This window comes from Strix uralensis, chromosome 40 (assembly GCF_047716275.1).
Source record: "Strix uralensis isolate ZFMK-TIS-50842 chromosome 40, bStrUra1, whole genome shotgun sequence".
Taxonomy (NCBI): domain Eukaryota; kingdom Metazoa; phylum Chordata; class Aves; order Strigiformes; family Strigidae; genus Strix; species Strix uralensis.
In genome coordinates, this window is record NC_134011.1 from 649,474 (window position 1) to 674,867 (window position 25,394).

Consider the following 25,394-nt stretch of genomic DNA (forward strand, 5'->3'; position numbering starts at 1 on the left):
GTCTGCAGCTCTGGTTTGCAGGAGTTGGGGTTAGCATGCGCAGCAGGACAATCGCTTTCCACTCCCCTTTTCCTAATGCGCATGCGTCATTTGGGCCTAGAAACTTCTGTTCCAACTTTAAACAAAGGTAAATAAACTACACTATCCGTAACAGTGTTAACAATATTCTAAACAAACATATAAAAAGGTAACAGTAACACTATCAACTAACAGTTTTTTAATGAAACAAAGTTAAACAAGATGTGTCTCAGACCGGGCTGAGGAATGTGCTCTCGGTCTTTGGGGACGAGGAGGGGAAGGAGGTGGTTGTTTACATGAACAGGTACAACTACAAGATGGTTTACATGGACACTTACAGGACGAACACATACATACCACAAGAGAAAATATAGCAAGAGCTAACAAAGTAACAGCCACAAAATTCAGTATTAAAAGGGTATACATTCTGGTTGCTGTCGCGGACTGCGGGGCTGAAGGTGGTCTGACTCGCCTGAGTCGGGGATCTGCCAAAACGGACGCCCCCAGCCCAGAGCGCATGTGCTGTTTATTCCTAGAAACATCTATTCTAAGTTTAAGGTTTAAATGATGGATACAGCGACAGGCTTTGGTTGGCGAACGATACGAATCTGCTTTACACCATCAGGTGAGACAGTAGATATAAATTGCATGTTAGAAACAACACGTTGGATTAACTGAATAAAGCAAGGAATAATACATGGCAAAACCATCAAGGCGGCAAATGCACATAGGAGATAAAATAGAAGCTGCTTTACCCATGGTGCTCCGGGTAATCAAGACCACAAATCACCATTCCAACCATTCCATGTTTGAACAGGGACATGAGCTAGTTTCCTAATATCTGTGGTCAGTTGAAGGACTACTTCACCTACATCGTCTATTTCCAAACAACAATTAGAAACGTTTAGTTTTCCACATACTCCTCCCTCTTCAGCTAGTAGGTAGTCTAAAACCATGCGATGTTAAAGGATTGCAGTGTGCATCTGTTGAGATTGTTGAGTTAAAAGGTTTATACATTAGCAGTTTTATTAATAATAATTTCTAAGACTGCTTGTAGTTGAATTATACGGTTTAAATTATAAATTGGTTCTCTTGCCCCTGATATCGGTTCATTGGGATTCCAAGTGGCAGACCCATAATGCTCAATAATTCTTTCAGGGGGCCACTCATTTTCCCCCCACTTTTGAGTTCCACCTATTTCAAACTCAACAGATCGCTTGTTGCGGACAATCCTTTTGTTTCCTAGCTTATCATATAGTCTTATTTCCAATTGAGGACCATCAGCCTCTGGGAGAAGGAAAAACAGAGGTCGGATAATCCCTATATAGCAAATCCCTGACCGGTTCGCTGGTAATTGTTTGTAGACAGTACGTCCACATATCCAGTAATGGCCCTTTTTGGCTTTGGTACTTTTGTTTCGCCTTCATGGGTAGCTCCCTGCTATGCTTATCCCCAGTGAGGTAATGGGTTGTTATACCACCCCGTGACTGGAGTGGTGGCCTGCAATAGGGGTCATAATAATCAAAGCCTGGGGATAAAGCCCATTTACAAGCACTCTCCCCGACTCGTACTCTTCTCTCTTTTGTCCAGTTAAGGCACTAAATACCTTTTCCAGGAAAATGGGGTTGCCAGGGATCAGCATCCTTAGTCCAGAATCTCATCCCATTATGGACTGTATTGAAATTGCTGACCCACCATTTTTGGTAATCACTTAAGAGAGCCGGAGCTTCCTCCGGAACAAAGGGAGAGGAGAACGGTTGCCCAAAACAGTTCCTACGATGGTACACAACACATCCTACAAATATTAATAAGGCAATAGACATCAATACTATATAAAGAATCAAAATCCACATAAAGATCCCCCGTCGTGACTCAGGATATCATTCTCCGGGGGAAGTTTTACCTACAAGAAAAAAGAAAAGAAAAATCTTTTCGGTTCGTTTTGAGAACCGGAAGTAAGTTATAATCAGAAAGATGGAACAATCCATTTTGTATTAATTTTGTGCTCCTTTCTATAAGCATCTTTGGCCTTCCAGGTGTACTTATTAAGGGGTGTGTCCAACACGAGTGGCACCTTGCCCACTGTGGGAAGTTCCACCAGGACAGGTTGTCCTGGAAAATGAGATGGATTGCTGGGGGTGGAGGTGTACCACCTGTGAGCTGTCCTCCAGGCCGGGCAGGAGGCGACTGACCCTGCCATCCTCCTCAAGGACCTGGAGACCTTGTGCAGCGACATCCGCCAGTTCTGCACAAGTTGTTCTAATTTTTGAGTCGGGAGTCCATCCATCAAGTCCCTGGGAACGCCTTTCCGAAGCCCTAGTCGCCACAGTCCCTGTCGAGTTAGGGGTCTTTCTCTCCCAGAATTCTGACATCGAGGTGATCCCAAGCCTTGGCCCTTCCTCATGGATGATTGTCGCCCATTAATTTGCTCTCCAGCCTGCACGACCCTGTTTTCAGTTCTTTGAGACGATCCACCAACGGGGCCATATTTTCTCCCAAAATTAATCAATTCCTGGGCTAGCTCTCCCCATGTCCATACTTTCCTCCCTGGCCGTTGGTGGTTAGGGATTACTATCCCCTCCAGAGCGGCCGTCATTCTTTCTGCATTGGGGGTATTTTGAATCTTCCCTTGTAACTGAATGCCAATGGGTTTCAGGGAGTCAGGAAGTCCTCGTATCAGGGGGGTCATCCTCTCTGGGTCCACAGGCATCATCATCGGGGAGCCCTGGTTAGGCTTGAGCTCCCGATCATACATCATCTGCAGGCAGGCTGCCTTCTGCACCCTTTCCACTAACTGATCCACCGTACCTGTTATGGCAAGGGGATCCCCCCTCTCCAAGGGGTTCAGCCCTCCAGCCCAGTACGCAGCTCTCTGAGTCAATGACCATGGGGCTCGGCGGTCACTAGTAGTTAAAAACACACCCGGGCCCCAATATCCTTCTGCTTCTTTCTCTGACAATAAGATTCCATCCCCTCCTGACAAAGACACTCTCCACACATACTCCGTCTCTGATTCTTTTGCAGTCCTTGCAAAATCCTTTTTCAGCTTTGCCAATTCAGTTGCTGTAAATGGGACTTCTTTGGTGATAACCTGAGGACGGTTATCGCTATTGTCCTCGTATACATACTCTGTTTTAACCAGCGGATACGTATGGGTTGGGCTCTCTATGGTTTCTTTTGCCTTTTGCAAATCCCCTTGGGGATAAATTTGCCGTATCCCCTTCTCCAGAAGCTTCACCTCTGCCTCCGCCAGTGTATCCATCTCTGCCAAGAGTTGTTCCCTCAACTCGTTCTTCAATATTATACTTTGATTCCTTTCCTCCTCTAGTAATTCTTTGGTTTCTTTCAATTGATTCTGCAGGGTCTGTATGACCATCTGCAGGGAGTCTATTACAATATCAGTTTGATACAACTTCTGCTTTTTCTCTTCCACCGCAGCTGCCAGACTGGCTCCTAACACTGCACAAATTATAGCTTTTCCTTTTCCCCTCTTAACCTTAACTTCCTTCTGCAAAACCCTTATCCTATCCACCACACTCTATGGTTGAAACCAATGTTTTTTCACCCAATCTAGTCCCTGGACCGAGGGACGAGACCGGTGCGCTTCCAAAAGATCATATAGTTTATCTATTCCTTTAGCCCCTGAGGGCACATCATCAGAAACATTGGCTGCCTTCAGGGCAGCCATTCTTTTTTTTTTTCCTAATTCAAAGGGGATTCGTCCTGAGAGGGTCACATCTTAATGTCAAATTTCCCCTTTTCTCTCCCAGGAGACCAGATCTGAATTTAACACCAAAACAATCCAAAGGGGATTATCGTCCTGAGAGGGCCACACCTGGGTATGCAAGTATCCCCTGTTCAGTCTCAGAAGGTCACAACTTAATGTAACACAAAGGGGGTTATTTCATCCTGAGAGGTTTGCATCCAACACAGCAAGATAGAACAGCACTCTCATCTCAAGGGATCCTGTCCGTGACGCCAATTTAAAATGTCCTGATCAATATTGGGGTGGGTTCTTAAATGATCCCAAGAGCAAGATTAAGACACAAACAAGGTCAGATGCTGTATAACCTTGTGAACTTTATTTGCTGTAACAATTAGCTATAGCGATAGGACAGAGGGGAAAAGAAGGGGAAAGTCAGAATCCCTAAGCAAGAAAAACGGTAGATATGCAGCTAATTACCACCACCACCAGGGATCTAGCGATGTTGCGTTGGCTCGGGGTCAGTGCAGGTGATGGTGCTCCAAACTCCGCTGAGGTCCCGGCTCCAAGCAACAGGTGTCGAAGAAGGTGCATGCCGAGGGAGGAGTACGCCGTCCTTTTATTGTCCCAGTCCCCTCGACCTTTTCCAAAGAGTCTGCCCATTTCGTGCCAGCCTGCATGTCTTACACCGATCATGGGGCTCCTGGTCCCGTGGTCCTCCATGCATGGATGCCCAGGTGCTGGTCATGCCGGCTCGCGTGTCTTCCGCACCCTGATTTAGCTTCGGGCGGATGTCGTGGTTTCGTTGGGGACCCTTTGTCTCCTTCAGAACATACTCCTCCACGGCAACAGGGTGCCGAGGCCAGGAAGTGGTGGTGGTGCAACAGCAATGTTGAGACAGATGCAGTCCAACACAGCCCCTTACAGTCTGGTCCCCAGGCAGCCCCAGAAACCACACAAACTGTATACCCCAAGATACCACGTACCCCAGTATACCATGTGCCCCAATATACCGTGTGCCCTGCTCCCTGTGTACCCCAATACACCGTGTACCCCAATATACCATACACCCCGCTCCCTGGGTACCCCAATATATATACATCACAAGGAGTTGCTCAGGCCTGGCACTGCTCCTGCCCTATCCCCTAGTCATCTACAGGTGACATCAAAAGCACCTGTACAAGCCAGAGCCTGCTCCTCCCCTGTCACCCACTCAGACACAGGTGACATCACAGGCATCTCACAAGCCTGGGCCTGGAACTGCCCTAACACCTCCTCAGCTACAGGTGAGGGGCAAATCACAGAATCACAGAATCATCTAGGTTGAAAAGCACCTTGAAGATCATCTAGTCCAAATGTTAACATAACATTGACAGTAACCAATGACACCATATCCCGAAGCACTAAGTCGACCCTACTGTTAAACACCTCCAGGGATGGGGACTCCACCACCTCCCTGGGCAGCCCATTCCAACGCCTAATAACCCGTTCTGTAAAGAAAAGCTTCCTAATATGTAGTCTAAACCTTCCCTGGCGCAACTTGAGGCCATTCCATCTTGTCCTATCGCTTGTTACTTGGTTAAAGAGACTCATCCCCAGCTCTCTGCAACCTCCTTTCAGGTAGTTGTAGAGGGCGATGAGGTCTCCCCTCAGCCTCCTCTTCTCCAGACTAAACAACCCCAGTTCCCTCAGCCGTTCCTCATACGACACGTGCTCCAGACCCTGCACCGGCTTCGTTGCCCTTCTTTGGACACGCTTGAGTAGTTCAATGTCCTTTTTGTAGGGAGGGGCCCAAAACTGAACACAGTAATCGAGGTGCGGCCTCACCACTGCCGAGTACAGGGGTAAGATCCCTTCCCCGCCCCTGCTGGCCACGCTATTTCTGATGCAAGCCGGGATAGCATTGGCCTTCATAGCCACCTGGGCACACTGCTGGCTCATGGTCAGCCGGCTCTCAATCAACACCCCCAGGTCCCTCTCTGACTGGCAGCTCTCCAGACACTCCTCCACAAGCCTGTAGCACTGCTGGGGGTTGTTGTGGCCCAAGTGCAGCACTCGGCATTTGGCCTTAGTGAAACTCCCACAATAGGCCTTAGCCCATTGCTCCAGCCTGTCCAGGTCTCTCTGCAGAGCCTCCCTACCCTCGAGCAGATCAACACTCCCACTCAACTTGGTGTCGTCTGCAAACTTACTGAGGGTGCACTCCATCCCCTCGTCTAGATCATCAATAAAGATGTTAAACAGGAGTGGCCCCAAAACCGAGCCCTTGGGGGACACCACTCATGACCGGCCGCCAACTGGATTTAACTCCGTTCACCACCACTCTTTGGGCTCGGCCAGCCAGCCAGTTTTTTACCCAGCAAAGCGTGTGCCCATCCAAGCCACAAGCAGCCAGTTTCGCCAGGAGAATGCTGGGGGAAACGGTGTCAAAGGCTGTCCTGGTTTAACCAGGATAGGGTTAAGTTTCCCCAGCAGTGGGGGGGGGAGCTCTAGCCGGGTTATTCAGATACCATGCGGACGTCACATCCTGGCAGGTCACATTTTCCTGGCACGGAGCGCGGTGCACTCGTGGTTTTGTACATCGTGCTTCAAACTGCTGTATTTGGTAGCTATTTTGCTCTGTTCATTGCTATCACTATTACTGTTATTGTTATTGTTGTTGTTGGTTGTGTTGCTATTGCATTGTTGTATTAAACTTTTCCTTATTTCAGTCTTGGGGCTTTGTATTTCACTCCCTTTGTGGGGGAGGGGCAGCGGCCGCGTGGTCTCAGACCCCGGCAATGATTAAACCACCACAACTTTGGCGCCCAACGTGGGGCTGGAGAAGACTGAAATAAGGACAAAAGGAGAAGTGTTAGCGCAATCTGTTAGGTGTAATTTTTTTCTGGTTTTACTTGTATTGTTTGATAAGCGTTTACAATGCTGGCCAATTTGCTTGCGTGGTGGGGCTGGATTAATCCTTATATCCCCTGTGTGTTCCCAGTGCTGGTGTTTGTTCTTGGTGGAAAATGTATCAAGGGACTTGTTTTGCGCTACTGGTTACTGTCTGCTTATAATGGACTCTCAAAATGACATTGTGGGGGGGGAGCTGGTGGGGCTTTGCCTCAATACTTGGCTTTTTTCAGTGAGAGAAATACCAGCAAAAGACCAAAGGTGGGTTTTGGCTGGCTTATCATCTTGAAATCCGTGACGTGCTGGAGGTTTTTGGAAAGCAGAGCTCCAGCAACGGCCAGGGATCGATCGATCGATCGAAAATTCAAATTTGGCGGAGAATTTTGCTAGTTTGAGAGCAGAAGTTGTGCTGGGTTTGTGCGTGTGGTGGGGTTTTTGGTGAAAGGGGAGGGGGCTGCAGCGGTGGCCCCTGTGAGCATCTTCCGGAAGCTCCCCCAGCTCCAAGCGGGACCCAGCACTGCGCCAAGGCCGGGACAATTAGCGCCGGCGGCCAATTAGTGCCGGCGGCCATGCCTCTGCCATAACATATTGAAGATGGGGAGCATGGGAGGAGGTTAGGACTTTGAGGAGGAGTGATGAGGAGGAGACTTGTGGGAACGCCGAGGTCAGCGGGAGGAAGGAGGAGGAAAGGGGGGAGGTGCCAGAGCAGAGCCCCCCTGTATCCCGTGGGGGGATGGCAGGGCCCCCCCCTGCACCCGTGGGGGTCACTGAAGGAACAGGGATCTGTCTGGGGAGGACCTCAGGGCTCTGTGGGAAGGAGAAGCCCCCACGGTTGTAGTTTAGTGCTGGGAGGTTGACAGAAAAAGGCCTGAACCTTAGGCCTCAAACCAAAGCCTGAACCACATGCCTCGAAGCAGAGCCTGAACCACCAAAGCCGGAACCACCAAAGCTGGAACCACAGGCCTCAAACTAGATTTGACTTCTGAGTGAACCTCCTGACCAGCATCCTATCAGCATGAAATATGGCCATATTTCCTCTGAAAACTAGATAAAGAATATCTAATTTTGGACCCTAAGCCAGCTGTTTCCTAGAAGACAGCAACTCCTCCGATGTGCCCCGGATCCCGGCCAGATCCAGGATACGCCTGAGCGAAGCCGATCTACCAGATGTTTCCGCCCACCCCTTTTTTTTTATATATATTTGATTTGTTTTTTAAACTGTGTAAAAGCAGGACCCTCAAACAAAACTGAGGCCAGGAAGAAGGGAGGGGTGGGGAGAAGCGGTTTTTAACGCCTCTCTCTGTCCCACTCTGTCTGTTAAGCCTTGGTTTTGTTAGTGTTTGTTTGAATTAAAGGGATGTTCTTGTTTTTCTTCCCCGAAGGAGTCTGGGGTTTTGCCTGATTTAATGGGTGAGGAAACCCCTCGCTGTCCTCATCACCATTCCTGAGGCTTTTTGTTTTAATTGTTCTCCTTCCCAGCGCTGCGGGGGAAGGAGCAAGTGAAGCGCTGCATGGGGCTTAGTTACCCTCTGGGCCTAAACCAGGACAGAAGCTTCCCCCCAGAATTCTTAGGGACAAGCACCGGGTGACAACACACATCAAGTTTTACGTGACGTGGTATTTTAAAATGAATTGTTAGAAAATAAACAAGAGGAAGCTACTACCTAGGTACGTATGGATCTTAAACAGATACTAAACCTGTTATTTCGGAGCAGACTAAGTACGACAATCATCCTCAGTTGCTGAGGAGAGGGGCTCCGAAGAGGAGGATAGCGGTGGGGGACCCTTCTGAAAGCATCAAAAACCCGCGGCAAAACCGCAAGATGAAAATGCAGAAGCCCGGGGAAGAGGGAGAGCCTCAAGTCGCCTCCCCCCTGAGCGGGAAGAGTGAGCTGCAAACGAGGGCAGCGGTGACTCCGAGTGGGCGGAGACTGGAGTAACGACGCCCCACGCCCCTCACATACAAGAGCAGCCCCCAGGGAGCGCGAGCGACCAGGAGCACGAGCGACCAGGGCGGGCAAACAGGGCGTGGCGCGTCAGAAGGTTGTGGCGCGTCAGTTCGCGCAGGCAGGGCGAGCGGACAGAGCGCAGTCCATCTGGGTCTAGAACTTATCTGAGCTAGTTTCATCTTATCGTCCTCCACGAGTACACTGAACCATGGTCTCCACTCACGTCATAAACCACCACCAGAAAGAACGTGACGAGCCAGACAGAGCTGCCACGCAAACATGCAGTGGTCCAGTCCCGGGCTGCAGGAAGTGCCTGAGCCTGTCAATCCTGCCGGAGGGCAGCAGTGACAAGAGCTGTGTGCACTGCGATCAGCTAGATGACCTGCTCAGCCTGGTGGCAGAACCCAAAGAAGAGGTCGAAAGATTATGAAGTATTAGGGAGTGTGAAAGGGAAATTGATAGGTGGAGTAGCACCTTGGCACCCATGAAGCAACAGGAGCAAATGCAGGCTCCAAACGAGGCAGGCACTCCCTCATCCTCTTGCTACCAGGCAGAAGGAGGGGACCTAAGAGATGGGGGAGGCTGGAAACAGGTCCCTGCTCACGGAGGCAGGAAAATCCTCTCCCAACCTCCCTCACCCTCCATGGTGTCCCTTCACAAGAGATTCGGGGCCCTGGAACTTTTGAATGGAGAAGCGAAGGAGGAAGAAAATGAGACAAACAAGGAGGAAGACCAAGGTCCACCAAGGCCGGGTCGTTCTAGACCAGGTATCAAAACCAGTTCTAAAAAGAAGCCCAGAAGGGTCATTGTAGTGGGTGACTCCATTCTGAGGGGTGTTGAAGGCCCCATATGCAGACCAGACCCGCTTCATAGGGAAGTCTGCTGCCTCCCTGGGGCGCGGGTCAAGGACCTGAGGGCAAAACTCCCCGCTCTAGTGAGACCCAAGGACCACTACCCTCTCTTGGTTTTTCAGGTAGGTAGCGATGACATTACCAGGAGAAGTCCTAAAGCAACGAAGAGAGATTTCAGGTCCTTGGGGAAACTGATTAAGGGGTCAGGAGCACAAATTGTGTTCTCCTCCATCCCTTCAGTTGTGGGGATGGATGAAGAAGAATACAGGAGAAGTCAACAGATGAACTTGTGGCTGCAAGGTAACTTGTGTTACTGTCAGGGCTTTGGATTTTTCAATCATGGGTCAGTATGCAGGATGCCGGACCTTTTGGCGTTAGATGGGATGCACCTGTCCCAGGGGGGGAAGAGGATCTTGGGTCAGGAGTTAGCTGGGCTCATTGACAGAGCTTTAAACTAGATTTGAAGGGGGAAGGGGGCAAAAGACCAGCCCATCTGAAATGCATGTGTACCAACGCACACAGCATGGGTAACAAACAGGAGGAGCTTGAAACCATGACGAAACAGGAAAATTATGATGTAGTGGCTATTACAGAAACATGGTGGGATGTCTGCCATGTCTGGAGTAAGTGCGCCAATGGATGGCTACAAGCTCTTTAGGAGGGGTAGACAGGGAAGGAGAGGCGGTGGGGTGGTGCTGTAATGTTAAGGACTGTTAGGATTGCTTTGAGTACAAGTGTAGTGAAGACAGGGCAGAGTGTCTTTGCCTTAGAATCAGGGGGAAGGCCAACAGGGCAGATGTTGTAGTAGGAGTCTACTATAGGCCACCCACCCAGGACAGAGAGGTGGATGAAATATTCTATAGGCACGTAGGATAAATCTCATGATCGCTTGCCCTTGTTCTTGTGGGAGACTTTAACTTCCCAGACATCTGCTGGAAATAGAACACAGCAGAGCAGGACCAGTCCCGGAGATTCCTGGAAAGGGTGAGAGATAACTTCCTGACGCAGCTGGTAAGTGAACCGACCAGAGAAGGTGCCCTGCTGGATCTCCTCTTTGTGAAGAGAGAAGGACTGGTGGATGATGTGGCGGTTGGAGGTCGACTAGGGCACAGCGACCATGCAATCTAAGAATAGAGTTCTCTATTGTTAGAGAGGCCAGGAGAGGGGGGCAGCAGAACTGACATCCTGGACTTCCAAAGAGCTGACTTTGTCTTGTCTAGGCACCTGCTCGACAGGATGCCTTGGGAGACGGTCCTGAAGGGTATAGGGGTCCAGGAAGGCTGGGCACTCTTTAAGAAGGAAGCGTTAATGGCTCAGGAGCAGGCGGTCCCCGGGTGCTGTAAGAGAAGCCGGCGACAGAGAAGACCACCCTGGCTAAACGGGGAGCTTTGGCTGCAACTCAGGGAGAAAAGGAGAGTTTGCAGCTTTTGGAAGAAGGAGCTAGTCACTCACAGTGATTACAAAGATGCTGTGAGGCTATGCAGGGCGGAAATGAGGAGGTCTAAAGCCCAGCTGGAAATTAATCTGGCTTCAGCAATCAAGGACAACAAGAAATGTTTCTGTAAGTATCTGAGCAACAAAAGAAAGACTAGAGAGAGCCTCCATCCCCTGCTAGACGCAGGAGGAAAGATGGTAACAAGCGACGAGGAAAAGGCTGAGGTGCTTAATGCCTTCTTTGCCTCAGTCTTTAATAGCAAAATTAGCTATATTGAGGGAATCCAGCCTCCTCAGGCAGAAGACAGAGACTGGGAGAACGACCCTCCCGCATTCCAGGAGGAGATTGTCAGTGACCTACTGCATCGCACAGACATACACAAGTCCCATAGGACCGGATGGGATACACGCGAGGGTGCTGAAGGAGCTGGCTGGGGTGCTCGCCAAGCCGCTTTCCATCATTTACCAGCAGTCCTGGCTGACCGAGGAGGTGCCGACAGATTGGAAATTGGCCAATTGTGGTGGTTTAATCCCTGCCCGGGTCTGAGACCACGCGGCCACTGCCCCTCCCCCACAAAGGGAGTGAAATACAAAGCCCCGAGACTGAGATAAGGTTTAATACAATAGAGCAACAGCAACACAACAAATAATAACAATAAGAATAACAGTGATAACAATGAACAGAGCAAAGTATATACCGATAGAGCAGTGAGAGAACCGGCTGCGCCAACCCACGCGATCACCGATTCTTCCCGCGCTCACGCCAGGATGTGACGTCAGTATGATATATGATAATCCGGCTAGAGCCTTCCCCCCACTGCTGGGGAAACTTAACCCTATCCTGGCTAAACCAGGACATAATCCACCCCTTTTTTCTATACCATGTGTGTCACATCCAGCTGCCATTAGCAATTAGCATTGACAAAGAAAAATTAACAAAAGCACAGTATAACTCGCGGTGTGTTTTCACCCACAATGAAGTCCCTTTGTGGTATGCATCGGACCTCTCCATCCTTCTGCATCACCCACCAGGTGCACCCAGGTCCTTGAGCAAAAACAATCCCATGGATGGGTTTGCCTTTGCCCGGCGCAGGGCTAACCCAGACCATTTTTCCCAGCAGGTCCCTCATGCGCACCACAGGGACTTTATCCCCATCTACAACACGTGGAAGTTTTGACTGAGCTGGGCCAGCTTGTTTGGCAGATCCTCTTGTGTTCACTAACCAAGTGGCCTTTGTCAGATGTGTGTCACAGTGTTTGAATGTTCCACCCCCTATTGCTCTCAATGTAGTTTTTAACAGTCCATTGGAGCACTCGATCTTCCCAGAGGCTGGTGCGTGGTGGGGGATGTGGTAGACCCACTCAATGCCGTGTTCTTCTGCCCAGGCATCTTTGAGGTTATTTCGGAAGTGAGTCCCATTGTCCGACTCAATCCTCTCTGGGGTGCCATGTTGCCACAGGACTCGCTCTTCAAGGCCCAGGATGGTATTTCGGGCAGTGGCGTGGGACACTGGATAAGTTTCAAGCCACCCAGTGGTTGCTTCCACCATTGTGAGCACGTGGCACTTGCCTCGGCGGGTCTGTGGCAGTGTGATGTAGTCGATCTGCCAGGCCTCTCCATATTTATATTTCATCCATCGATCTTCATTCCACTGGGGCTTCACCCGTTTGGCTTGTTTGATTGCAGCACATGTCTCACATTCATGGATGATCTCTGCGATGGTGTCAATGGTGAGGTCCACCCCTCGATCTCGAGCCCACCAGTATGTTGCATCTCTGCCTTGGTGGCCCGAGGTCTCATGGGCCCACCGGGCTATGAACAGTTCACCTTTACGCTGCCAGTCCAAGTCCACCTGAGCCACTTCGATCTTAGCAGCTTGGTCCGCCTGCTGGTTGTGTTGATGTTCATCAGTGGCCCGACTCTTGGGTATATGGGCGTCCACATGGCGCACCTTCACAACGAGGTTCTCCACCCGGGCTGCAATGTCCTGTCATACTTCAGCGGCCCAGATGCGTCTGCCCTTGCATTGCCAGTTGTTCTGTTTCCATTGCTGCAACCACATCCACAGGGCACTTGCCATTACCCACAAGTCAGTGTAGATATAGAGCCTCGGCCACTTTTCTCGCTCAGCAATCTCCAAAGCCAATTGGATGGCTTTCACCTCTGCGAACTGGCTCGATTCACCTTGTCCCTCAACAGCTTCAGTGGTTTCTCGTGTGGGATGCCACACTGCAGCCTTCCATCGTCAATGTTTTCCCACAATGCGGCAAGACCCATCAGTGAACAGGGCATATCGTTTCTCCTCCTCTGGCAGCTCGTTATATGGTGGGGCCTCCTCAGCACGTTTCACCTCTTGTTCTGGTGACATCCCAGCATCTTTGTTCTCTGGACAGTTTATGATCATTTCTACTAATCCTGGGGGGTCGAGGTTCCCTATTCGAGCCCGTTGTGTTATCAACGCAACCCATTTACTCCACGTGGCATCTGTTGCATGATGTGTGGAGGGAGCCTTTCCTTTGAAAATCCATCCCAGCACCGGCAGTCGGGGTGCCAGGAGGAGCTGTGTCTCAGTGCCGACCACTTCTGAGGCAGCTCGAATTCCTTCATACGCTGCCAGTATCTCCTTCTCAGTCAGTGTATAGTTAGCTTCAGAGCCTTTGTATACCCAGCTCCAAAAGCCTAGAGGTCGGCCTCGGGATTCCTCATCTGCTCTCTGCCAAAGGCTCCAGGAAGGGCCATTCTCCCCGGCTGCGGTGTAGAGCACGTTCTTAATCTCCTGCCCTGGCCGGACTGGCCCGAGGGCCACTGCCTGGGTAATCTCCTGCTTAATTTGTTCAAAGGCTTGTTGTTGCTCTGGGCCCCATTTAAAATCATTCTTCTTGCAGGTTACATGGTAGAGAGGGCTCACAATCAGGTTGTAGTTTGGTATGTGCATCCTCCAGAACCCCACAGCACCCAGGAAAGATTGAGTCTCCTTTTTAGTGGTTGGTGGGGCCATGGCTGTTATCTTGTTTATCACCTCCATTGGGATGTGGCAACGCCCATCTTGCCATTTTTTTCCTAGGAACTGAATCTCCCTTCCAGGCCCCTTACCTTTCTGTCGCTTGATGGCAAAACCAGCCTTCAGGAGGATTTCAATTATCTTCTTTCCTTTCTCAAAGACTTCCTCAGCTGTGTCCCCCCATACAATGATATCATCAATGAACTGCAGGTGTTCTGGAGCCCCACCTTTCTCCAGTGAAGTATGGACCAGTCTATGGCAAATGGTGGAGTGTGTTTCCACCCCTGAGGCAATCGATTCCAGGTGTACTGGATACCCCTCCAAGTGAACACAAACTGTGGCCTGCACTCTGGTGCTATTGGAATGGAGAAAAACACGTTAGCGATGTCAATCGTGGCGTACCACTTGGCTGCCTTCGACTCCAGCTCATACTGGAGCTCTAGCATGTCCAGCACTGCAGCACTCATCGCTGTCGTAACTTCATTCAGGCCACGGTAGTCCACAGTTAGTCTCCATTCGCCATTAGGTTTTCTCACTGGCCATATAGGGCTGTTGAAAGCTGAATGAGTCTTGCTGATCACCTTCTGGCTTTCTAGTCGACAGATCAGCTGATGGATGGGGACCAGGGAATCTCGGTTAGTGCAGTACTGCCGCCGGTGCACTGTCTTGGTGGGAATTGTCACTCGCTGCTCTTCAACCTTAAGCAACCCCACGACCGAGGGGTCCTCTGAGAGGTCAGGTAAGGTGGACAGTTGCTCAACCTCCTCCAGGGCAGCTATACCAAAGGCCCACCGGTACCCTTTTGGGTCTTTAAAGTACCCTCTCCTGAGGTAGTCTATACCTAGGATGCACGGGGCATCTGGGCCAGTCACAATGGGCTGCTTATGCCAGTCCTTCCCAGTTAAGCTTACTTCAGCTTCTAATAGGGTCAGCTGTTGGGACCCCCCCTGTCACTCCAGAGATGCAGATGGATTCGACCCCACTGTGGCTTGATGGCATCAGGGTGCACTGTGCGCCAGTGTCTACCAAGGCCTTATATTCTTGTGGTTCTGATGTGCCAGGCCATCGGATCCACACCTTCCAGTAAATCCGATTATCCCTTTCCTCCACCTGGCTGGAGGCAGGGCCCCTCTAATCCTGCTCACCATCACTCACTTGATCTAAGAGTGACTCCTGCAAGAATGACTTCCTGGTCCCCTCAAGAGGGTCAAGCATACTGTTGGCCATTCTATTCTGTCTAGGGGATTTCTGACTAGACACTGGAGCTGCATCTCTCTTGGAAGACCCCCCTTTCATGGTGGTCTTCCCTTTCAGTTGCTGTACTCGTGCAGCTAGGGCGGAAGTGGGCTGTCCATGACACCTTCTCATGTTTTCCCCATGGTCGTGGAGGAAGAACCACAGGGTGCCCCGTGGTGTGTGCCTTCCACTGTTCTTCTCTTGGGTGGGGAAGCACCTGCTTCTAATAGCTGAGACATTGGCCCGTGCAGGTGGAACATAGGACATGTCCTGTTCCACTTTCTGGAGCCTCTGAGACAGTTCCTCTACAGCTGAAACCAAAGCATGTTGGGAGGAAGGGAGAATTCCCTCATATTGCCGGAGCTGGATAATCACTTCATCCACTGTCTGAGTCTGGGTGTCTCGCCACCAGGACGCTACTGCTAATGCTTTGGAATGTCCCTCTGGTCCACTTTGCAGGAACTTCCACCACATCAGCTGTGTGCAAGGGGCCTGATCTGGATCCATTGGTGACTGCTCATCATTCAGATCACCATAGATCATGTCAAACACAGCCATTTCCCTGAGGTTTTGAATGCCTTTCTCCATGTCGGTCCACTTGCCTAACCGACATAGAGCATCATCCTTGTAGGGGTACCACTCCCTCACACCGAGCAAGAGTCGCCTCCAAAGGCTGAGGTTTTGAGCCTGTTTCCCTATTGCCTTGTCAATACCAGCCTGCTTGGCTAAAGGTCCCAGCTGCTTGGCCTCTCTCCCCTCCAATTCCAAACCAGCAGCTCCACTATCCCAGCACGGGAGCAGCCAGGTGCAAATTTGCTTGCCTGGAATGCGGCCGAAATCCTTCTGCATATCTCGCAACTCACTGAGGGATAGAGATCGGATGATTACCTCCGGCTCTTCCTCCTGCTATCGTGATGGGCCTGGTTCATTATCACCCTGTACATTGCAAGGGGGTTTTTTGGTATATTTGGTTTTCCGTATCGGGGTGACTGATATTGGTACTGCTTGTCCCTCTGGCTCTGCTGCTGTGCTGGTGGAGGTGACTGGTACTGGCACTGCCTGTCCCCCTGGCCCAGCTGCTGTACCAGTAGGTTCACTTTCAGATTCTGCAGCCCCTTCTCCCCCTTGAGGGCAGTGAACAGTGTTAAAAATGACACGGTAAGCATGGGCAAGCCCGCAGCATATCGCAAGGATTTGTGTTTCCCGGGGTTTGTCAGATTGGCAGCACACCTTTTCCAAATGCTCCACCAGTTTATCAGGACTCTCCATTTGTTCGGGAGTGAAATCCCAAAGTATTGGGGGTGACCACTGACTCAGGTACTCGCCCATCTTTTCCCACACACCTTGCCATTTACAACTATCTGCCCTCAGGGCAGGTTTCCGGGTGGTGCTATTGTTGGAGAAGTACCGCATGGCCCAAAACAAGATCTGGCAGACATTTAGAAAGCATTGTACCATGAATACAGTGGCCAGGAGGCTCCAGGGATAGCTGAAACTCTCAAAAACCGAGAGAATCTCTTCCCCTGGCTCGCCCATAGAGGGGGTGAGACCCTTAACAAAAGCCCAGGCAGCAAACAGATATCGGTTCACCCCCACAAGCAGCGATACAAGCATATTAAAGCAGTTTGCAGCCAATATAGCAAAACAAGACCCTTGACACATTTTCCACCAAAAACAAACATCAGCACTGGGAATGCACAATAGATATAAGGATTAATCCAGCCGCACCACACAAACAAATTGGTCAGCATTGCAAACGTTTCTTATCAAACAAATGCAAATAAAAACAGAAAAATTACACCTAACAGATGGCTCTAACACACCTTCTCCTTTTGTCCTTATCTCAGTCTTCTCCAGCCCCACATTGGGCGCCAAAGTTGTGGTGGTTTAATCATTGCCGGGGTCTGAGACCACGCGGCCACTGCCCCTCTCCCACAAAGGGAGTGAAATACAAAGCCCCGAGACTGAGATAAGGTTTAATACAACAGAACTACAGCAACACAACAAACAATACCAATAAGAATAACAGTGATAAAAATGAACAGAGCAAAGTATATACCGATAGAGCAGTGAGAGAACCAGCTGCGCCAACCCACGCGGTCACCGATACTTCCAGCGCTCGCGCAAGGATGTGACGTCAGCATGATATATGAATAACCCAGCTAGAGCTTCCCCCCCTCTGCTGGGGAAACTTAACCCTATCCTGGCTAAACCAGGACACCAATGTGACGCCCAGATATAAGAAAGGTCAGAAGGATGACCTGGGAAATTACAGGCCTGTCAGCTGACTTTGGTGCCTGGGAAGCTGATGGAGCAGCTCATCCTGAGTACCGTCATACAACACATGTGGGACAACCAGGTGATCAGGCCCAGTCAGCGTGGGTTTATGAAAGGCAGGTCCTGCTTGACAAACCTGCTCTCCTTCTACGACAGGATGACCTGCTTATTGCATGAGGGAAAGGCTGTGGATGTGGTTTGCCTTGACTTTGGTAAGGCCTTTGACACCGTTTCCCCCAGCATTCTCCTGGCGAAACTGGCTGCTTGTGGCTTGGATGGGCACACGCTTTGCTGGGTAAAAAACTGGCTGGCTGGCCGAGCCCAAAGAGTGGTGGTGAACGGAGTTAAATCCAGTTGGTGGCCGGTCATGAGTGGTGTCCCCCAAGGGCTCGGTTTTGGGGCCACTCCTGTTTAACATCTTTATTGATGATCTAGACGAGGGGATGGAGTGCACCCTCAGTAAGTTTGCAGACGACACCAAGTTGGGTGGGAGTGTTGATCTGCTCGAGGGTAGGGAGGCTCTGCAGAGAGACCTGGACAGGCTGGAGCAATGGGCTAAGGCCAATTGTGGGAGTTTCAATAAGGCCAAATGCCGAGTGCTGCACTTGGGCCACAACAACCCCCAGCAGCGCTACAGGCTTGTGGAGGAGTGTCTGGAGAGCTGCCAGTCAGAGAGGGACCTGGGGGTGTTGATTGAGAGCCGGCTGACCATGAGCCAGCAGTGTGCCCAGGTGGCTATGAAGGCCAATGCTATCCCGGCTTGCATCAGAAATAGCGTGGCCAGCAGGGGCGGGGAAGGGATCTTACCCCTGTACTCGGCAGTGGTGAGGCCGCACCTCGATTACTGTGTTCAGTTTTGGGCCCCTCCCTACAAAAAGGACATTGAACTACTCAAGCGTGTCCAAAGAAGGGCAACGAAGCCGGTGCAGGGTCTGGAGCACGTGTCGTATGAGGAACGGCTGAGGGAACTGGGGTTGTTTAGTCTGGAGAAGAGGAGGCTGAGGGGAGACCTCATCGCCCTCTACAACTACCTGAAAGGAGGTTGCAGAGAGCTGGGGATGAGTCTCTTTAACCAAGTAACAAGCGATAGGACAAGATGGAATGGCCTCAAGTTGCGCCAGGGAAGGTTTAGACTACATATTAGGAAGCTTTTCTTTACAGAACGGGTTATTAGGCGTTGGAATGGGCTGCCCAGGGAGGTGGTGGAGTCCCCATCCCTGGAGGTGTTTAACAGTAGGGTCGACTTAGTGCTTCGGGATATGGTGTCATTGGTTACTGTCAATGTTATGTTAACATTTGGACTAGATGATCTTCAAGGTGCTTTTCAACCTAGATGATTCTGTGATTCTGTGATTTGCCCCTCACCTGTAGCTGAGGAGGTGTTAGGGCAGTTCCAGGCCCAGGCTTGTGAGATGCCTGTGATGTCACCTGTGTCTGAGTGGGTGACAGGGGAGGAGCAGGCTCTGGCTTGTACAGGTGCTTTTGATGTCACCTGTAGATGACTAGGGGATAGGGCAGGAGCAGTGCCAGGCCTGAGCAACTCCTTGTGATGTATATATATTGGGGTACCCAGGGAGCGGGGTGTATGGTATATTGGGGTACACGGTGTATTGGGGTACACAGGGAGCAGGGCACACGGTATATTGGGGCACATGGTATACTGGGGTACGTGGTATCTTGGGGTATACAGTTTGTGTGGTTTCTGGGGCTGCCTGGGGACCAGACTGTAAGGGGCTGTGTTGGACTGCATCTGTCTCAACATTGCTGTTGCACCACCACCACTTCCTGGCCTCGGCACCCTGTTGCCGTGGAGGAGTATGTTCTGAAGGAGACAAAGGGTCCCCAACGAAACCACGACATCCGCCCGAAGCTAAATCAGGGTGCGGAAGACACGCGAGCCGGCATGACCAGCACCTGGGCATCCATGCATGGAGGACCACGGGACCAGGAGCCCCATGATCGGTGTAAGACATGCAGGCTGGCACGAAATGGGCAGACTCTTTGGAAAAGGTCGAGGGGACTGGGACAATAAAAGGACGGCGTACTCCTCCCTCGGCATGCACCTTCTTCGACACCTGTTGCTTGGAGCCGGGACCTCAGCGGAGTTTGGAGCACCATCACCTGCACTGACCCCGAGCCAACGCAACATCGCTAGATCCCTGGTGGTGGTGGTAATTAGCTGCATATCTACCGTTTTTCTTGCTTAGGGATTCTGACTTTCCCCTTCTTTTCCCCTCTGTCCTATCGCTATAGCTAATTGTTACAGCAAATAAAGTTCACAAGGTTATACAGCATCTGACCTTGTTTGTGTCTTAATCTTGCTCTTGGGATCATTTAAGAACCCACCCCAATATTGATCAGGACATTTTAAATTGGCGTCACGGACAGGATCCCTTGAGATGAGAGTGCTGTTCTATCTTGCTGTGTTGGATGCAAACCTCTCAGGATGAAATAACCCCCTTTGTGTTACATTAAGTTGTGACCTTCTGAGACTGAACAGGGGATACTTGCATACCCAGGTGTGGCCCTCTCAGGACGATAATCCCCTTTGGATTGTTTTGGTGTTAAATTCAGATCTGGTCTCCTGGGAGAGAAAAGGGGAAATTTGACATTAAGATGTGACCCTCTCAGGACGAATCCCCTTTGAATTAGGAAAAAAAAAAAGAATGGCTGCCCTGAAGGCAGCCAATGTTTCTGATGATGTGCCCTCAGGGGCTAAAGGAATAGATAAACTATATGATCTTTTGGAAGCGCACCGGTCTCGTCCCTCGGTCCAGGGACTAGATTGGGTGAAAAAACATTGGTTTCAACCACAGAGTGTGGTGGATAGGATAAGGGTTTTGCAGAAGGAAGCTAAGGTTAAGAGGGGAAAAGGAAAAGCTATAATTTGTGCAGTGTTAGGAGCCAGTCTGGCAGCTGCGGTGGAAGAGAAAAAGCAGAAGTTGTATCAAACTGATATTGTAATAGACTCCCTGCAGATGGTCATACAGACCCTGCAGAATCAATTGAAAGAAACCAAAGAATTACTAGAGGAGGAAAGGAATCAAAGTATAATATTGAAGAACGAGTTGAGGGAACAACTCTTGGCAGAGATGGATACACTGGCGGAGGCAGAGGTGAAGCTTCTGGAGAAGGGGATACGGCAAATTTATCCCCAAGGGGATTTGCAAAAGGCAAAAGAAACCATAGAGAGCCCAACCCATACGTATCCGCTGGTTAAAACAGAGTATGTATACGAGGACAATAGCGATAACCGTCCTCAGGTTATCACCAAAGAAGTCCCATTTACAGCAACTGAATTGGCAAAGCTGAAAAAGGATTTTGCAAGGACTGCAAAAGAATCAGAGACGGAGTATGTGTGGAGAGTGTCTTTGTCAGGAGGGGATGGAATCTTATTGTCAGAGAAAGAAGCAGAAGGATATTGGGGCCCGGGTGTGTTTTTAACTACTAGTGACCGCCGAGCCCCATGGTCATTGACTCAGAGAGCTGCGTACTGGGCTGGAGGGCTGAACCCCTTGGAGAGGGGGGATCCCCTTGCCATAACAGGTACGGTGGATCAGTTAGTGGAAAGGGTGCAGAAGGCAGCCTGCCTGCAGATGATGTATGATCGGGAGCTCAAGCCTAACCAGGGCTCCCCGATGATGATGCCTGTGGACCCAGAGAGGATGACCCCCCTGATACGAGGACTTCCTGACTCCCTGAAACCCATTGGCATTCAGTTACAAGGGAAGATTCAAAATACCCCCAATGCAGAAAGAATGACGGCCGCTCTGGAGGGGATAGTAATCCCTAACCACCAACGGCCAGGGAGGAAAGTATGGACATGGGGAGAGCTAGCCCAGGAATTGATTAATTTTGGGAGAAAATATGGCCCCGTTGGTGGATCGTCTCAAAGAACTGAAAACAGGGTCGTGCAGGCTGGAGAGCAAATTAATGGGCGACAATCATCCATGAGGAAGGGCCAAGGCTTGGGATCACCTCGATGTCAGAATTCTGGGAGAGAAAGACCCCTAACTCGACAGGGACTGTGGCGACTAGGGCTTCGGAAAGGCGTTCCCAGGGACTTGATGGATGGACTCCCGACTCAAAAATTAGAACAACTTGTGCAGAACTGGCGGATGTCGCTGCACAAGGTCTCCAGGTCCTTGAGGAGGATGGCAGGGTCAGTCGCCTCCTGCCCGGCCTGGAGGACAGCTCACAGGTGGTACACCTCCACCCCCAGCAATCCATCTCATTTTCCAGGACAACCTGTCCTGGTGGAACTTCCCACAGTGGGCAAGGTGCCACTCGTGTTGGACACACCCCTTAATAAGTACACCTGGAAGGCCAAAGATGCTTATAGAAAGGAGCACAAAATTAATACAAAATGGATTGTTCCATCTTTCTGATTATAACTTACTTCCGGTTCTCAAAACGAACCGAAAAGATTTTTCTTTTCTTTTTTCTTGTAGGTAAAACTTCCCCCGGAGAATGATATCCTGAGTCACGACGGGGGATCTTTATGTGGATTTTGATTCTTTATATAGTATTGATGTCTATTGCCTTATTAATATTTGTAGGATGTGTTGTGTACCATCGTAGGAACTGTTTTGGGCAACCGTTCTCCTCTCCCTTTGTTCCGGAGGAAGCTCCGGCTCTCTTAAGTGATTACCAAAAATGGTGGGTCAGCAATTTCAATACAGTCCATAATGGGATGAGATTCTGGACTAAGGATGCTGATCCCTGGCAACCCCATTTTCCTGGAAAAGGTATTTAGTGCCTTAACTGGACAAAAGAGAGAAGAGTACGAGTCGGGGAGAGTGCTTGTAAATGGGCTTTATCCCCAGGCTTTGATTATTATGACCCCTATTGCAGGCCACCACTCCAGTCACGGGGTGGTATAACAACCCATTACCTCACTGGGGATAAGCATAGCAGGGAGCTACCCATGAAGGCGAAACAAAAGTACCAAAGCCAAAAAGGGCCATTACTGGATATGTGGACGTACTGTCTACAAACAATTACCAGCGAACCGGTCAGGGATTTGCTATATAGGGATTATCCGACCTCTGTTTTTCCTTCTCCCAGAGGCTGATGGTCCTCAATTGGAAATAAGACTATATGATAAGCTAGGAAACAAAAGGATTGTCCGCAACAAGCGATCTGTTGAGTTTGAAATAGGTGGAACTCAAAAGTGGGGGGAAAATGAGTGGCCCCCTGAAAGAATTATTGAGCATTATGGGTCTGCCACTTGGAATCCCAATGAACCGATATCAGGGGCAAGAGAACCAATTTATAATTTAAACCGTATAATTCAACTACAAGCAGTCTTAGAAATTATTATTAATAAAACTGCTAATGTATAAACCTTTTAACTCAACAATCTCAACAGATGCACACTGCAATCCTTTAACATCGCATGGTTTTAGACTACCTACTAGCTGAAGAGGGAGGAGTATGTGGAAAACTAAACGTTTCTAATTGTTGTTTGGAAATAGACGATGTAGGTGAAGTAGTCCTTCAACTGACCACAGATATTAGGAAACTAGCTCATGTCCCTGTTCAAACATGGAATGGTTGGAATGGTGATTTGTGGTCTTGATTACCCGGAGCACCATGGGTAAAGCAGCTTCTATTTTATCTCCTATGTGCATTTGCCGCCTTGATGGTTTTGCCATGTATTATTCCTTGCTTTATTCAGTTAATCCAACGTGTTGTTTCTAACATGCAATTTATATCTACTGTCTCACCTGATGGTGTAAAGCAGATTCGTATCGTTCGCCAACCAAAGCCTGTCGCTGTATCCATCATTTAAACCTTAAACTTAGAATAGATGTTTCTAGGAATAAACAGCACATGCGCTCTGGGCTGGGGGCGTCCGTTTTGGCAGATCCCCGACTCAGGCGAGTCAGACCACCTTCAGCCCCGCAGTCCGCGACAGCAACCAGAATGTATACCCTTTTAATACTGAATTTTGTGGCTGTTACTTTGTTAGCTCTTGCTATATTTTCTCTTGTGGTATGTATGTGTTCGTCCTGTAAGTGTCCATGTAAACCATCTTGTAGTTGTACCTGTTCATGTAAACAACCACCTCCTTCCCCTCCTCGTCCCCAAAGACCGAGAGCACATTCCTCAGCCCGGTCTGAGACACATCTTGTTTAACTTTGTTTCATTAAAAAACTGTTAGTTGATAGTGTTACTGTTACCTTTTTATATGTTTGTTTAGAATATTGTTAACACTGTTACGGATAGTGTAGTTTATTTACCTTTGTTTAAAGTTGGAACAGAAGTTTCTAGGCCCAAATGACGCATGCGCATTAGGAAAAGGGGAGTGGAAAGCGATTGTCCTGCTGCGCATGCTAACCCCAACTCCTGCAAACCAGAGCTGCAGACTGTGTGGACTGCCAAGGCCTCAGACACTCTGTGGTATTTTGTTAAAACCGTGGGAAAAATGGAACATACATTAGGATTAATCTTAATTCACTTTGCAGTCTTTGCCTTGATGACCATTAACTTAATTGTTATTGTAATACTTCTGTTTTGTCCCTATAAATGTCAATCATGTAAACTGTCGTTATGTTCTTCTGCTGATTCATCAAAGCCTTAAAATTGGTTTATAAAATGTTATTGGTTATATGTTTGTTAGTTAAAGATGTTTGTATTTGTTACTGATGAAAAATTTGCAAGAAAACTTGTTTGTTATTGTGTTTTGCCATTTTTCTGGTCTTTCTCTCTCTCTGTAATGTTATCTTTCATGCCACCACAAAGACAGCAATGTTGAGCCATGGGGTGGTGTAAGGGACTGTGTTGGACTGCATCTGTCTCAACATTGCTGTTGCACCACCACCACTTCCTGACCTCGGCACCCTGTTGCCATGGAGGAGTACGTTCTGAAGGAAACGAAGGGTCCCCAACGAAACCACGACATCTGCCCGAAGCTAAATCAGGGTGCGGAAGACACGCGAGCCGGCATGACCAGCGCCTGGGCATCCACGCATGGAGGACCATGGGACCAGGAGCCCTGCCGTGATTGAGAGATGGGAGACAGGCTTGATGCAAGCAAAGTTCTCCACTTTATTACATGTAACACTCATTTTTATAGAAAATCAGAAGTTGCATGTGTTAAATTGATTGGTTGCTATGCTTCAGAATTCTTATCAGCGCACGCTAATTGGTAGCTACTTAACCTTTAGCAATTGGACTAATAGCAACTAAGCCGCTCCTATAAAAAACTCTAAATTCCTTGCTGTCTGCACCGTCTTCGGCCCTTTATCAAGCATGACTCACAGGTTAGCAATTCTTCACCATATCAGCACTTTCCTCAGCGCTTTTCTCTTCCCTTTATCAGGCTTCCCAAGGCTTGTAGCCTACAAGTTACAGTACATCCCCCTCTAACAACGGAGCAGTACAGGCCGTTCTGTCTGAGTCCTTCAAGTTGTACCCGACAAAGCCCCATGATCGGGGTAAGACATGCAGGCTGGCATGAAATGGGCAGACTCTTTGGAAAAGGTCGAGGGGACTGGGACAATAAAAGGACTGCGTACTCCTCCCTCGGCGTGCACCTTCTTCGACACCTGTTGCTTGGAGCCGGGACCTCAGCGGAGTTTGGAGCACCATCACCTGCACTAACCCCAAGCCAACATCACTGGATCCCTGGTGGTGGTGGTAATTAGCTGCATATCTACCGTTTTTCTTGCTTAGGGATTCTGACTTTCCCCTTCTTTTCCCCTCTGTCCTATCACTATAACTAATTGTTACAGCAAATAAAGTTCACAAGGTTATACAACATCTGACCTCATTTGTGTCTTAATCTCACTCTTGGGATCATTTAAGAACCCACCCCAATATTGAACCGGGACACAGGTGCAGGGTCCAGACAGATGTCCCAGACATCTGCTGGAAATAGAACACAGCAGAGCGGGACCAGTCCCAGAGATTCCTGGAAAGGGTGGGAGATAACTTCCTGATGCAGCTGGTAAGTGAACCGACCAGAGAAGGTGCCCTGCTGGATCTCCTCTTTGTGAAGAGAGAAGGACTGGTGGATGATGTGGCG

At 49.5% G+C, this 25,394-nt stretch overlaps 1 protein-coding gene and 1 pseudogene across 1 annotated transcript; one reads left to right on the top strand and one right to left on the bottom strand.

Moving 5' to 3' along the window:
- Nucleotides 1-247: 247 nt before the first annotated feature.
- Nucleotides 248-3,706, bottom strand: LOC141937312 (uncharacterized; annotated as a pseudogene).
- Nucleotides 3,707-4,512: 806 nt separating this feature from the next.
- Nucleotides 4,513-23,487, top strand: LOC141937313 (uncharacterized). The gene is made up of 8 exons (XM_074854897.1): nucleotides 4,513-4,574; nucleotides 4,871-5,007; nucleotides 18,734-18,838; nucleotides 20,015-21,524; nucleotides 22,217-22,376; nucleotides 22,840-22,844; nucleotides 23,232-23,292; nucleotides 23,458-23,487. Exons 1-8 carry the CDS (start codon nucleotides 4,513-4,515, stop codon nucleotides 23,485-23,487), a joined length of 2,070 nt encoding a protein of 689 aa, XP_074710998.1.
- The last annotated feature ends 1,907 nt before the right edge of the window (nucleotides 23,488-25,394 follow it).

Coding starts and splice junctions, on each gene's coding strand:
- LOC141937313 (XM_074854897.1), top strand. CDS start 4,513: ATGTCGTGGTTTCGTTGGGGACCCTTTGTCTCCTTCAGAACATACTCC. Junction 4,575..4,870: donor TACTCCTCCACGGCAACAGG/GTGCCGAGGCCA, acceptor CCTATCCCCTAG/TCATCTACAGGTGACATCAA. Junction 23,293..23,457: donor TCCGCGACAGCAACCAGAAT/GTATACCCTTTT, acceptor TCGTCCCCAAAG/ACCGAGAGCACATTCCTCAG.